The sequence below is a fragment of the Balaenoptera physalus genome, assembly GCF_965194825.1.
Source record: "Balaenoptera physalus genome assembly, chromosome: 17".
NCBI classification, from domain to species: Eukaryota; Metazoa; Chordata; class Mammalia; order Artiodactyla; family Balaenopteridae; genus Balaenoptera; species Balaenoptera physalus.
Genome location: NC_138895.1, coordinates 13,185,550 through 13,201,232, shown reverse-complemented (window position 1 = coordinate 13,201,232; position 15,683 = coordinate 13,185,550). Strand labels below are relative to the sequence as shown.

The 15,683-nt window shown below is 39.7% G+C and overlaps 1 protein-coding gene across 14 annotated transcripts in view; it reads right to left on the bottom strand.

Moving 5' to 3' along the window:
- CSPP1 (centrosome and spindle pole associated protein 1) overlaps positions 1–15,683 on the bottom strand; it is a 220,981-nt gene that overhangs the window by 101,185 nt on the left and 104,113 nt on the right. For 11 of the 14 annotated variants that reach the window (XM_082433615.1, XM_082433603.1, XM_082433610.1 and 8 more), the window contains exons 2-3: positions 5,695–5,803; positions 3,848–3,947 (exon numbers count right to left, since the gene is read on the bottom strand). In XM_082433615.1, the coding sequence (XP_082289741.1) occupies positions 3,848–3,947; positions 5,695–5,793 (199 nt within the window). In that variant the 5' untranslated portion in view covers positions 5,794–5,803. Of the gene's footprint in view, positions 1–3,847; positions 3,948–5,694; positions 5,804–15,340; positions 15,511–15,683 lie in introns of those variants that run through there. The other 3 variants (XM_082433613.1, XM_082433604.1, XM_082433614.1) reach the window with 2 other exon arrangements.

Genomic DNA, 15,683 nt, shown 5'->3' with positions numbered 1-15,683 from the left:
TTCTGGACACCAAAGCTCAGGTGAGCATCATGGTTGGCAACACTCTATACTGTCACATACTGATGTGCTAGGAGGGTGACACATCCCTGAGGCTGACAGAAGCTTCATATTTGGACGCTGCCAGACCAGGCCCCACGTATCTCTCCCTTTGGCTGGCTGATTTGTATCCTTTTGCTATAATAAAACTGTAATAATAAGCATAGCACTTTCCTGAGCTCTGGGAGTCATTCTAGTGAGTTATCAAACTTGAGGAGGTGGTAGAAACAGCTGGTCAGAAGTGAGGATGGGGACTTCCCTGGTGGTCCAGTGGTTAAGAATCTGCCTTCCAATGCAGGGGATGCGAGTTCGATCCCTGGACGGGGAACTAAGATCCCACATGCTGCGGGGCAACTAAGCCCGCGCACTGCAACCTACTGAGCTCACACGCTCTGGAGCCCACGCACCACAACTACAGAGCCCATGCGCCACAACTAGAGAGCCCACACACCACAACTACTGAGCCTGCGCACTCTGGAGCCAGCGCGCCACAACTAGAGAGAAGCCCACACACCGCAACGAAAGATCCCATGTGCCACAAGGAAGATCCTGCGTGCCACAACTAAGACCCAATCCAGCCAAAAAATAAAATAAATAAATAAATAAGAAGTGAGGGTGGCCTGTGGACCCCAAATTTGCAGCTGGTATCTGAAGCAAGAGAAGCCTTGTAGATTAAGACTTGTAGAAGTCTTAATCTGTGAAGTCTGGTCTAAATCTGGGTAGTTGGTGTCAGAAGTCATTGTAATGCTCCTCAAATCCTTTTGTGAGAGGTGTTATATAAATGTTGGAAGAAGGAGCCACAGTGGATAAGCATTATCCATGAATATCATCATCTAACAGAAATGAATTTACAAAATCATAAAAATGTAGTGGTACATGACAGCCGTACCACTGATGTGACAGCTGTACAATGAGCTATTAATAGACTGTCTTCATTGGCTAAAACAAACATTGCCAGTTTATATATTACTGATAGCTACTATGTTTAATTACTCATTCAAAGTATGGTGTCACAGAGCTTTAATTCAATATATAATTTTAGACCAGTTTGTTTTTTAGACCAGCTTGTTTTATAATTCCTAGATGAGACCACTTAAGGAAAACTCTCTGTTGCCCAATTATTTTACATTTTTCCTAATGTCAAAAATTAAGCATTTGGCCTAATCTTAAGGCCACAATTATTCCCACAAGAAATCAGTAACTGGGGGCTTCCCTGGTGGCGCAGTGGTTGAGAATCTGCCTGCTAATGCAGGGAACACGGGTTCGAGCCCTGGTCTGGGAGGATCCCACATGCCGCGGAGCGGCTGGGCCCGTGAGCCACAATTACTGAGCCTGCGTGTCTGGAGCCTGTGCTCCGCAACAAGAGAGGCCGCGATAGTGAGAGGCCCGCGCACAGCGATGAAGACTGGCCCCCACTTGCCACAACTAGTGAAAGCCCTCGCACAGAAACGAAGACCCAACATAGCCATAAATTAAAAATAAATAAATAAATAAATAAATCAGTAACTGAAGGCTAATAAGGTACAAAATTAGTCAAATTATATATTATTCTTTTCAATGTGCATCAGAAATAATTATTACTTCGGTTGGCAATAAAAGAAACAATCCATAAAAATTAAATTCTACACACCTAACAGAACTGTTTATTTTTGCAATGGGGACCTTCACTCATTCATTCAAAATATCTTCTCTAAGCACTGAAATGCCAGACACTGTGTTAAGCAATGAATAGACAATGGCAGGAAAGCTGGTGTGCCATTGCGATAAAACAGAGAGCCAAACAAGTTCAAAACTATGCTTCAAGGGGAGAGCCAATGTCACAGGAGCACAAGGCAGGAACAGCCAACATAATCCGGTAAAAGTAATAAAAGAGTAAAATTATCATACAGGAAACAAGAAGCCATTGAAGGGTTTGAAGCAGGGACTAACATGATCAGATTTGGTTTTTGGAACGATATCAACAGGCAGCGCAGAGACTTAGTAGAGGAGGCTAGACTGTAAAACAAAAAGAACACTAGAAAAAAATCTAAGTGAAAGACAGTGGAGGCCTACATAAAATAACCTCTGTGGAATTAGAGAACAGTAAACTTATTTGAGGTTCAGGTGTTAGAATCAACTGAACTACGTAATTATTTGCTATGGGATACAAAAAGGAAGAGAGGAGTCGAGGATGACCACGCAGCCAGCTCAGTAAAAGTCTGAGAGGAGTAAAGTTCATTTTTCACATGTTGATTCTGAACTCACAACATCCAAGGACAGATATTAAAATATTAGATATATGGGTCTGGAGTTCATAAAAGCAATGGGAACTAGGGATAGAGATTTAGGAGTAATGAACGCACTGATGATAAATAAAGCCCTGTGAGTGAATGAGTCATTCAGGCAGTATATGAAATGAAAAGGAGGCCTAGGACAGAGCCCTAAGGGATACCAATTAAGGAAGAGGGAGAAGTCACTGACTGTAAGTTGGACTTTAAACTCTCCATCATTTGTGAATGTAATAGTCAAAGAATAATTTTTAATATAATTCTTAAAAATAAAAAACCTAGTTTAAAAAAATGTGAAAGAAGTCAGGAAATTAAAATTTATTATCCCCCAATTATGTGCCAGTCATCTTTTCATATGTATTCAATTATTGCCACAATAACCTTTTAAGATAGACGCAATTCTTAAGATGAGGAAACAAAGAGCTTAAATAACTTGTGACAGGTTGCAAAGGCATGAGAGCCGCAGTCCAAAGCAACCTGTAACTCCAGAATTTCAGTGATTCTGTCTGACCTTAGTGCTTGAGAGAACATACTATCAAATTTTTAAAAACATTATCTGTTGGAATAATTAAATTTTTCAATCCATAAAAATTTAGGGCTAGAGGATAATCCAACTTCTTTATGTTACAGATAAAGAAACTGAGTGCCTTAGAGATTAAGGCACTTAACCAAAATATAATGCTTAAGTTCACTAAACCTGTATATTGGCCAATAATTTGTGACAGACTCAGAATGGAAAGCGTTATCTATATATGAGATACTAAAAGTATGGCATTCACTTTGAGCTGTTTTTCTAGTAGAGACAGAGAGCCCACTATCTACTCAGTCTCTTGGCCAACATCCCCTTGTATTCCCAGTGGAATACAAATGTAAAGCAGCTAACAATTTAGGAGTATACCCATGGCCATGAAAAATCATCCACATGAGAACAATGCTTTAACCAAATGCAACTCATCATATTTGACTTCCTTTACGTGAAAAAGTTTCAGTCGTCATCAGTAATTCACAAGATACACTTTTAAAATATTCATACATTTTCTTTGAAAAAAAAATGTACACCTACCAACAAGCCAAAACGAGGTAAACTTTCCCAAATATTTTCACACCAAACCATAACCAAAGACTCAATATAGCTAAATATTAACTTATTTACAATCCTAATATAGTCATCAATAGTATTTTGTATCCTTTAAGCATATGTCTTTGATTTTTAAATAAAAACAAGTCCACCACGTTTATTCCACAATTAACACACTTTCTCTCTCACACACACAAATTCCATTCAAAATTTTCAATTTTGATACATACTTATTGCTATGATTTCTATAAATCATAACCAAGACAATAACAGTTAAAATGGGAAGAAGGTTCTCAGTATACATTATATTTCATATGTAGACCATACTGTCACATGTAAGATTCCAGAAAGGAAAGGGTTATTAACTAGGATTCCAAATTTACCTTTTTTTCTGACAAGACAAAGCTCTTTCATGACAGCCTGCTAAGAATATCTTAAAATCAGTTTAGCACACCTAATGACATACCTAAGGAACCCTTGGTCTGTTGACTGTTTGGTGGTATGTTTTCCTTAGCCATGGAGATTAATATTTTACTGTTTTCAGAAAGCTTCTCTGATGCTGTTCCCTGAAAGAGACATAATATTTACAGAATCAGAGGGGAAAAAAACCCACAAAATTTACAATTAATCTCAGTACTTTTATTAAACAACTTGATGAAATTACATGGTACACCACAGAAGAAATTTAAATGTAAGGTTTGAGGAGTTAACCAAAGGTATTTAATATTGCAATGTTCTATTATTTAGCTCACTGACTTATCAACAAATACTCACTGAGTTCCTGAAACAGGCACTGTCCTGGGCATCAAAAACATATGAGTGAAAAAAATACAAAAGAATCTCTGCCATCACAGAGCTTATAAACTACTGTGGCGACAAACAATAAACATAATACGTAATTAGATTATGGTATATGTAGCGAGTGATACAGAGGAGCAACAGAAAGAAATAGAACAGTGTGAGGAGTCCCAGAAATGATGAGGGAGGGAGTGCAAGGCCTGATTGAGTGGGTGATACTTGACCTAAGACTTAAAGATTATTACCTATCTACCATAATATTAGAAATTATAATAAAGCTGTACACTGTCAGCTAGTCCTAAGTACTGGAGAGTGGTTAAGAGCATAAACTGTGAACCTGGACACATGAAGGTTCCAATCTTGAATCCACTACTGTGTGTACCTGGACAAATTACTTAACCCCTTTAAGCCTCACTTTCTGGATCTGTAAAACAACAAAAATTCAGCCTACTTCACTGGGATTTTATGATTAAATGATGTAATACATGTGAAGTCCTTGGCACAGCTCCTTGTACAAGGCAGATATTACGGAAGGAAAGCAAACTAGTGCGACGGTGAAGAGAACAAGCACTGGATTCAGGCTGCCAGGGATCAAAGCCTAGTTCTACTAACTCTGTCACCTAAGTCTCATTACTTAACGTCACCATGCCTCAGTTTACTCATTTGGAAAATGACAATAACTACTTATCTCATAGATTCATGCAAAGTATCGATTTAACCTCTAAAGACTATGCCTCATCCATAGTTAGCCCATAATAAATATTAGCTATATAAGTAAAATTCCTATATAATTAGGGTGTCCATATATTTTATCATTTCAATCAGGATAACTTTGTCCAGGACAAATGCTTAAACCAGACGACACACTGGGACAACAAGCAAAGCAGGACTGTCTTGCGCAAGCCAATATATACGGTTACTCTAATTAGGATGGACCATATGGCATAGATTAATCTACATTCTATATCTTTTTACATACACTGAGCCCACGAGAGAAAGTGCCACATCTATCTAGATTAGTGCTATATTCTCAGAGCCCAGCACAGTCTCAATAACTATCAAAAGTAGGAAAGCTTTGGGTTTCCCTGGTGGCGCAGTGGTTGAGAATCTGCCTGCCAATGCAGGGGACAAGGGTTCGAGCCCTGGTCTGGGAAGATCCCACATGCCATGGAGCAACTAGGCCCGTGAGCCACAATTACTGAGCCTGCACGTCTGAAGCCTGTGCTCCGCAACAAGAGAGGCCACGATAGTGAGAGGCCCGCGCACCACGATGAAGAGCGGCCCCCGCGTGCCACAACTGGAGAAAGCCCTCGCACAGAAACTAAGACCCAACACAGCCATAAATGAATTAATTAATTAATTAAAAAAAAAAAAGTAGGAAAGCTTTTTCACTTTCAGAAACATTTTAACAAATGTATATTCTGAAAAATACACACAAAAAAACTATTCTAATAAATTTAGTTTTGTAGATTTCAAAAATGTTTAAGATACTGATTCATTAAAAAATTGAATTACCTTCATTTCCATGTAAGGTGGATCACTTTCCAATTCTGCTTTGTCTCTGGCCAATTTGGCTTTTCGCTCTTCAATAAATTCATCCAAATTATCAGCCATTTTGTAGATACTAAAAAAAAATTTTTTTTAATAAATTTTTTAAAACCCTTCAGTGAGCATAGCTATATCAGGATATCTTTAGGCTAATTATTAACATGCAGGCTTAGTCTACATTTAGTATTCAATCTCAGTTATCAAATTGAGAACTTCAAACAAGCTTGAATGAAATTTGCCTACCTGCTTTCAATCCCAACTCCCCCAAAACCTACAACCTACTTTAAAATATCAGTAAAGAAATAAAAAAGAAAACGAACCACCACCACCATCCACACATATACACCAAAAAATCCCTGAAGTCAAAGCACTTTCTTTTAAAGTTTCTTTTACTATTTGGAGGTAATTTTAAACTTACAAAAAAGTTACAATATGAATAGTATAAAGAACACCTGCATACTCCTTATCCATTCCCTATCGCTAAGATTTTGCAACACTTGGTTTACCTTTGCGCACACAAGTTTGTTCTCTTTACTCAATTTTTTCTAAGGTCATTCAGAGGGTGAATTACATATATCCTAGTCCTTTACCCCTAAACGTTTCAGTGTGTATGAAGAATTATTCTCGGGCTTCCCTGGTGGCGCAGTGGTTAAGAATTCGCCTGCCAATGCAGGGGACACGGGTTCGAGCCCTGGTCCGGGAAGATCCCACATGCCGCGGAGCAACTAAGCCCGTGCGCCACAACTACTGAGCCTGCCCTCTAGAGCCCACGAGCCACAACTACTGAAGCCCGTGTGCCTAGAGTCCCCTGCTCCGCAACAAGAGAAGCCACAGCAACGAGAAGACTACACACTGCAACGAAGAGTAGCCCCCCGCTCACTGCAACTAGAGAAAGCCCGCAAGCAGCAACGAAGACCCAATGCAGCCAAAAATAAATAAATTTTAAAAATTTAAAAAAAAAAAAAAAAAAGAATTATTCTTTTACATAACCTCAATGTATTTGTCAACTTCAGTAACATTGATTTTTTAATCTACTGTCCATGTTCCAGTGTCGTCACCTGACCTAACAGTGTCCTCTATAGAATATTTTTCTCTCTCTCCAGTTCAGGATCCAGTCTAGGTTGGGTACAGCATTTCATTGTTACGTCTCTTTAGCCTTCTTTAACTTGGAACATTTCTACACCCTTACTTTGTCTTTTATGCCACTAATATTTTTTGATACCGCCCATCCACCACCCACTCTTTTTAATAGAACAGTCCTTATTTGGAGTCTGCCTGATGTTTCTTCATGAGTAAATTCAGGTTATACATTGTCAGAAGAAATATTACATGGGTGGTGATGTGTCCTAAAGGTGTCAACAATTAAAGACACATGTCCACCTGCTCTTTACTAGTGATGTTATTTTTTATTGCATGGTGGTCAAGACCGATTTCTGCATTACTGTTTCCTTGTAACTAATAAGCAGTCTATAAAAAGATATTTTTAGGCCATGCAAATATCCTGCTCTTGATGAAAATTTCCAAGATTTAGCATCAATTGGTGATTCTTAATTGATCTAATCTTTGATTCTAGATGCCTGCAAAATGCTAACTTTCCAATTCCACCACTCCCTGCATATACATTTACAAGTTGGCACTAATCATTCTATTCTAAAGAGCCCTTCCTTTGTGCATATTTATTTTCAGCTTATTATAAGTAAGAACTCATGAATTCTTATTTTTTTTCAGTAAGTCTTAGATTTTTAAAATCATAAATTGTTGATTTTTCGAGGAATAACTTATATACCATAAAATTCACCCATTCTAGTGAAAGGTTCCATAAGTTTTAGTAAATTCATACAGTTGTACAATTATTACCACAAGCATACTTCCATCAAACAAAAAAGTTCTCTCATGCCCCTTTGTAGTCAATCTTCACTCCCACCCCTGGCTCAGGCACTGTAAGATGTTTTCTGTCTCTATAATTTTGCCTAATCTGGAAATTTAATATAAATGGATCATATAAGATGTAGTCTTTTGTGTTGGCTTCTCTCACTTAATGTAATGTTTCCAAGATTCATCCTTGTAGTTGCATCTATCAGTAAGTAGTTGTTTTTTATTGCTAAATAGTATTCAATTATATGGAAATATCATATTTTGTTTATTATTCACACATTGCTAGACATTTGAGTTGCTTCTATTTTGGGGCTTACTTAAGAATAATGCTGCTATTGGGGCTTCCCTGGTGGCGCAGTGGTTAAGAATCCGCCTGCCAATGCAGGGGACACAGGTTCGAGCCCTGGTGTGGGAAGCTCCCACATGCCGCGGAGCAACTAAGCTCATGCGCCACAACTACTGAGCCTGCACTCTAGAGCCTGCGAGCCACAACTACTGAGCCCACATGACACAACTAGTGAAGCCCGTGCGCCTAAAGCCCATGCTCCACAACAAGAGAAGCCACCTCAATGAGAAGCCCGTGCACCGCAACAAAGAGTAGCCCCCACTCACTGCAACTAGAGAAAGCCCACGCGCAACAACCAAGACCCAACACAGCCAAAAATAAATTAATTAATTAATTTTTTTTTAAAAAAGAAAAGAATAATGCTGCTATGAACGTTTAGAGGCTTTTGTGTGTTTTCAATTCTCTTTGATAGATACCTAGGATGGAATTGCTGAGTTATCTGTAACTCTGTTTAACACTGTGAGGAACTGCCAAACTGTTCCTTCCTCTCATTCCAACCAGCAGCGTATGAGGGTTGTAATTTCTATATATCCTCACTAATGCTTGGTATATTCAGTCTTTTTGACAGCCATTCTATTGGGTATATAGAAGTATCTCATTGTGGTTTTAATTTGCATTTCTCTAATGACTATGAGGTTGAGCATCTTTTCATGTCGTTATTCATATATCCATATATATAACCATTGGCACAATGTCTTCAAATCTTCTGCCCATTTTTAAAATTGTTTTCTTATTGAGATGTAAAAATAAATTTTATGCACACTGGATACAAGTCCTTCATCAAACATGTTTTGTAAATATTTTCTCCAAGTCTGTGGTTTGTTTTTAAATTTTCTTAATAATGTCTTCTTTTTTTAATACTTTATTTTTTAGAGCAGTTTTAGGTTTACAACAAAACTGAGCATAAGGTACAGGTTTCCCATATATCCTCTGCCCTGACTCATGCATAGTCTCCCCCATTATCAATATCCTCCACCAGAATGGTGCATTTGTTACAACTGATGAACCTACATTGTCACATCATTATCACCTTAAGTCCACAGTTTAAATCAGGGTTCACTCTTGGTGTTGAACATTCTATGGGTTTGGACATATGTATGCTACGTATCTACCTTTACTGTATCATATAGAGTTGTTTCACTGCCCTGAAAGTACTCTGTGCTCCACCTATTCACTCCTCCCTCCCCTCTAATCTCTGGCAATCACTGACTTTTTAATGTCACCATAGTTTTGCCTTTTCCAGAATGTCATATGGTTGTAACTATACAGTATGTAGCCTATTCAGATTGGCTTATTTCACTTACACGTACTACTAAGGTTTCTCATTGTCTTTTCATGCCTTGCTAGTTCATTTCTTTTTAGTGCTGAATAGTATTCCACTGTCTGGATGTACCACGATTTATCCATTCCTTTACCCCACTGAAGGCTAGCTTGGCTGCTTCCAGATTTTGACAATTATAAATAAAGCTGCTATAAATATGTGTGGTGATGTCTTCTTAAGAGCAAAAGTTTTTAAATTTTATGAAGTCCAATTTATCCATTTTTCATCAATTTTTCATCAATTGTTTGTGCTTTTTGTATCCTATGTAAGTTTTTGCCTAACCTGAGATCACAAATATTTTCTTCTATGTTTTCTTTTAGAAGTTTTATAAGTTTCTCTCTTACATGTATTATTTCTTACATCTTATATCTATGATCCATTTCAAGTTAATTTTTGCAAACAGTGTAAGGCAAGGGTCATCAAGGTTCAATTTTGTTTGCATATAGAAATTATTTCAGCACCATTTTTTGAAAAGACTATCCTTTCCTCACTGAAACTAATTTTTTTTAAATACATCTTTCAAAAACCCATAAAACTTAGTGACTAATTCAATGTGTGGCAAGAAAGGAGCCAGTGATGACCAAAGTTTTAAGTCCTGGAAACTAAACGTGAATAGAATCCTGGACAAAAATAAGTCAGAAGAAGCTGGCTGGTGTGGAAAGGTTTACTTTAGCTGTGTTAAGTTACAGCTAGTCAGACATGCTAATGGAAATGTCCAGCAGATTCAAGACTCAAATTCAAGAGAACCACATTAGAAATGTTTATTTAAAAGTCAACAATTTTAAAAATAATAGTTGAAGCTGTGGTAAATGAAGGTATACAGTGAAAAAAGATGACCCAGAACTAAATGATGGGAATGTTCACTTGAGGGGGTAACAGAAGAATTGAAGCTGGAAAAAAAGTACAAAGAAGGAATAATTAAAAGAGGATATAAAGCAAAACCCAGTCAACATAATTTGCAGAGGAAAAAAAAAAGATACAAGAAAAAAAGTAGTAAACAATATCAAACGCAAGAGCTAGAGAAAAAAGCATCCACTGATTTAATGTTTGGAGGACAATAATAATTTGTAAAAATGCAGAAAAGCAAGTTTTACCTAAAAGAAATATGCTGAAACTTGTATCGGTTAAGTAGTACATAATGTGAACTTCATTCTATTATTTACTTCCAAAAAGAACAATGATTTTAAAATATGGCCTTAGCAAAATATACTACAAACCAAGAAAAGTTAATATACTTTAGCCATTTTTAAAGTGCAATTTGTCACAAAAGATTTTTCCTAGTAAAAATTCAAAACAGTTCAACAGCAAACAGAGTTTTCAAGTTAAAGAAAATCACTTCTTAAAATTCCCTAATTTCCCTAAATAGTTTATGTCTGAAAGAAATAAAAGATAATGGTGGGATAATACATACATAATAATGTAATTTGCTATAAGATTTCATGAAGAATTTAAACAGAAATGTCATTAAATCTAAAAAAAAACAGGGCTTCCCTGGTGGCGCAGTGGTTGAGAGTTTGCCTGCTAATGCAGGGGACACGGGTTCGAGCCCTGGTCTGGGAGGATCCCACATGCCGCGAAGCAGCTGGGCCCGTGAGCCACAATTACTGAGGCTGCGCATCTGGAGCCTGTGCTCCGCAACGAGAGAGGCCACGATAGTGAGAGGCCCGCGCACCGCGATGAAGAGTGGCCCCCGCTTGCCGCAGCTAGAGGAAGCCCTCACACAGAAACGAACACCCAACACAGCGCAAAAAATAAATAAATAAATAAATAATAATTAAAGGTGCTAAAAAATAAATAAATAAATGTATTAAAAAAAATCTAAAAAAACAAAAATGTTTAACAGGCCTCTTTCACTCTGAGCTATCTAACGTCTGTTAACAATTATTAGTTTAACATGTTCTCTTCTTAGTTTTAACCAGACTTTGAATTTATAGATATTTGAATTTCCCTTTACTATAATAATTTAACATCAATTATAAATTCTAGAATTGATTTCACATAACAGTAATCACAGCAATAAAACACATTTTTAAACAGTGGTAGTGAGCATAAAACACGCCATAGCTAAAACATGAAATTTATCAGATATAAGTACACATTATCTCTAATATAAGTACACATTTAATTAGCCCTCACACAGAAACGAAGACCCAACACAGCCATAAATAAATAAATAAATAAATAAATAAATAAATAAAATTAAAAAAAAAAAAAAAAAGGTGTTAGAAAAGACTTACAGGTTTGGGGCTTGTATTAGGTGATTTGGGGAAGGGTTTAAGGGAGCAGAGCCCTGCTCAGGATTAAATGCTGTCAGGAAGTGAGCGTAATTCTTTGATTGGACATCTTAGTAAATCTCACCCACAGGGAGGCTAAAGCTGTAACTAGTAAAGCAGCAGCAATCATAATCAATTGGGAGAGGTGTCTGGCATTTTGTGGCTGGGACAACATTCATGTTTCGTCTATGTTTGGACATAACTATGGAGTGGTACTGTTTTTCTCTTGCTCCATCATGGACACAGAGCAGCTTTGTCTGATGCTGATTTTCTGTGCAATTGCTTATCTTCAACAGAAGAACACCAAGCTAAGCAGTATTGTCAGGCCAGTTCCTAGCAACACCAAGGCCTTGGTGATAGTACAGGCCATCCTCTAGCTGTCATGGCCATTTTTCTCCTTCTCACTCCTAAAAACATGTGACAATTTATATAAAACATATTTCAACTACAAAATTATTCAAGAATTACTTAATGGGGCTTCCCTGGTGGCGCAGTGGGTGAGAATCTGCCTGCCGATACAGGGGACACGGGTTCGAGCCCTGGTCTGGGAAAATCCCACATGCCGCCGAGCAACTAGGCCTGTGAGCCACAACTACTGAGCCTGCGCATCTGGAGCCTGTGCTCCGCAATAAGAGAGGCCACGATAGTGAGAGGCCCGCGCACCGCGATGAAGAGTGGCCCCCGCTTGCCGCAACTGGAGAAATCCCTCGCACAGAAACGAAGACCCAACACAGCCCAAAATAAATAAATAAATAAATAAATAATTTAAAAAAAAAAAAAAAAGAATTACTTAATGAATCACAGAAATTGAATTAATGGATACAGCCTAAGTACAAAATAGAGTAAAAATGTTTACAATTTAAAGATTAAGTTATAAGAAAGATCAGCTTAAGGAAACCTAAATGGGATTCTTTATTCTTCACTCTACAATATAACATCACTCACACTTTTTCCAAGATATTATTACCAGGTTTTCCCCCCGCCCCAGTAGCTGTGTACATAGTATGTAGATGATAAATAGTTTTCAGAAAATCAGTTTAACTGAAAGACATGGATTTGAAACCAATTTCATCACTAATTGACTCTATGTGATTGACCTCAATGTGTTCCTTAACCTCTCTATCCCTCAGTTTCTTCATCTGTAAAATGAAAGTATCTACTCTAGAGCTGCTATGAAGAAAAAATGATACAAAATGTATGGCACCTTTGACACTCAGAAATCAATAAATCATAGCTGTTTTATTAATTCTCATTAGGGGAAAGGAATATTCTAAGTACATTTTATTGGGTTAACTCAGTTAAAGTCTTTGTATACATCAGTACTCACTTTTTTTTAAAAAGCCTCCAAAGTACACTGGGATTCAAATCGCCAATAATTGATACTTGTTTATCATAATCCAAATCAACATCTTTAAATCTTAAACTTAGGCCCTTCGTGCTTATTATATAGATGAAAATATAAGCAGACCAGAACATACTCATTCTGCAAAGCCTGAGTCAATCTAATAAACAGAGAGGATCCAGAAAGAACTGAGTATGCCCAATTCCTTTTCCCAATCTCACCAATCACAAAGAGAAGGGGAAATGTTCCTCCCATCCTTTGCCCTCTCCAGGAAGTGCAAATTCCCACCCCTCTATAGAATTAGGAATGGAAAATAACTCCCATCCCAAAGGAGGACACTGTTCAAGATTTTAGGGGGATGAAAAGTATAAAATATGATCCTTACCCTCAAATTTCGACAAGATTATGTCCCCTGTCACAGTGGCTCAGTCTAGCCAGACTGGGAGTTAGGGACTGATACCCACCCATATAGGACCCAGTAGCAGCATCAAGAAAACAATTTCAATAAGTCTGGAATTCAGAGTAGAGTCCAGGCTGGAGAAAAAAGGGTTAGCAGTTTTTAAAATAATCCTTAAAGCTATAAAAGAAGAGGTTGTCAGGAAAGAGACCCTAACACAGGAGAACAGAATAGCAGGGTGTGATTACATATGGCTGTGGGGTGCAGGGGGAAGCCTGTGAAAAAGCCTTAAAAGAAAGAGAGGGAGGGATGAGCTGAACCAGGACTATGTTTCTCATTTCCCACCCATCTGGAGATCTTTCCACCAAATGAAAGGTGCTCAATCTTTTTCTCCTGGCAGATGACATCCACATGAGCAACCTCCAAGGGCACATCCAAATTTTGACAAAACCCTCTAAATGTTGCTAAGAAGTAAATACCATGTTACTGGGGGGAGAAAGGAGGTTGAGGGTTAGGATACAGAGAGAGCGCAAATATATAAAGGCACAACTAAGTCTGTTAGCAGCTGTTAATAATACATCATTAATGGTGACTAAGGACAGTAACATAAATTAGATAACCTTTTGGTTATGCAAAATTGCCAAAACATTTATTCAAACACTTCTGTCTCCTACTCTGGAAAGTAATCAGAACTTAAGTGAGAATTACGTTAAAGGATAATCTGAAATCTGCTCGAAGTTTGTAATAGTTAAATCACATGTCTAAAAACTTCATTTGAGAAACACTATACTGAAAGCACCCCTTTTCAATTTACCTTATCAATTTACCTCCCTTCCAGTAGATTATCTGTACTGCAGGAGACCCAAAATTTCATCCCTAGGGAGCATTCAGCATAAACTTAACCAGCAGAAAGTCAGTTTACTCCTAGTAAGAAAAAATATGCAGAAAAGAAAGCAGCATCCTATTGGTTACCATGGGATTCCTTTTTGCTTGTCAACATTAAAAGCCATTCTTTCATATAAAGTTGAACCTCTCTGAGGATAATTGGCTTTTTACAAACTCATATTGGTTACTATTTGGCTCTAGCATTTCCCGAGGTGTTTGGAAACTAGGTAGTGGTTTACTTTAGAAATTAGTCTCCCCCCAACAAAAGAAGGAAGGAAAGAAGGAAGGAAGGAAGAAAAGAAATTAGTCTTCCCAAAAATCCAAGCTAAACTTCTTAATCCTATAATCTTGAGAGCCAGCCTCTCTCAAAAGATGAATCCCATTGCTAACATTTACTAAAAAAGGGATTCCAATCCCAGGTAACAATGCTAAAATCAAGGCAATTAGAAAGAAGAGGTTCAAGCTCAAGGAGCCGAAGGGAAACAGGATAATAACAGCACCGACCTCACAGGGCTGTGGTAATTAAATTTTACTTGCAAAGCAAAGCACTGAGAAGCAGCGTTGGGTGCACAAGCACTCAATAAACGTTAACCACTAACCAGCACCGAGTAAAAGGAAAGGTGCTTCGGAAGGCTTAGGCAAGCAGCGGAGAGCGGCTGATGGGGAGGGAAGGCACGAAAACCGAGGCACAACTGGTCTCTGGGCCCTGTGGGTGGCGGCCTCCTTAGGAAGCGTCAGCGCGTTGTCAGGCAACCGGGTCTCAACAGCACCCGAGGCGGCGGCTGCAGCTGCGACCCCGGCGTCCAGACCCGAGTCCAGACCGCACAACCAAGGCACCGCCCCGGGCCGGCCTTGCAACAGCGAGACCCTCATGCACAGTGAGCCCCGTCCCCGGAAACCGGGCACTGCCCCCCAGCCAGGTTGCAGCGAGACCCCGACCCGGTCCCGGGTCCCCGGCCCTGCTGCTGCTAGACTCCAACCCCGTAACTCGGGCACCGCCCCTAGCCCGGCGGCCGCGAGACCTCAGTTGGCGGGGAACCCCTACCCCTACCCCGTTACCCCGGGACCTCGGCCAGCCTAGCCGCCGCGAGACCTCCGCCCACTGCGAGGCCCTGCCCTCGCCCCAGGGCCGAGAACCCAGCCCCGGCCACACCCCACCAGGCCCGCTGCCCACCTGCGGCCGACGGACTCTTACTCAGGAAAGCGGGCTCCCGGGCTTGCGTCGGGGAGACGCACAGCGCTCTAGTGAGGCTCTTCGCGGTCCGAAAAAGTGGCGGCGGTCGCCCAGCGCAGAAACAGGGTGACAGGCTGCCTCGCCCAGGCTCCGCCTCTCAGGCCGAGCCCTCCGCCCGCCCTTCGCCAACGGCCAAGCGCGGCCCCGCCCCACTACGGCCGCGGGGCAAGGCCACGCGGCCGGGGGCGCCCCCTGCCGCCCCGGAGGCCGCAGGACGCCCGGCAGTTCGCAGGGCTCGCCTGCACCTGGCCTGGGTACTCAGACACCTGGTTCCCCTGCTCCG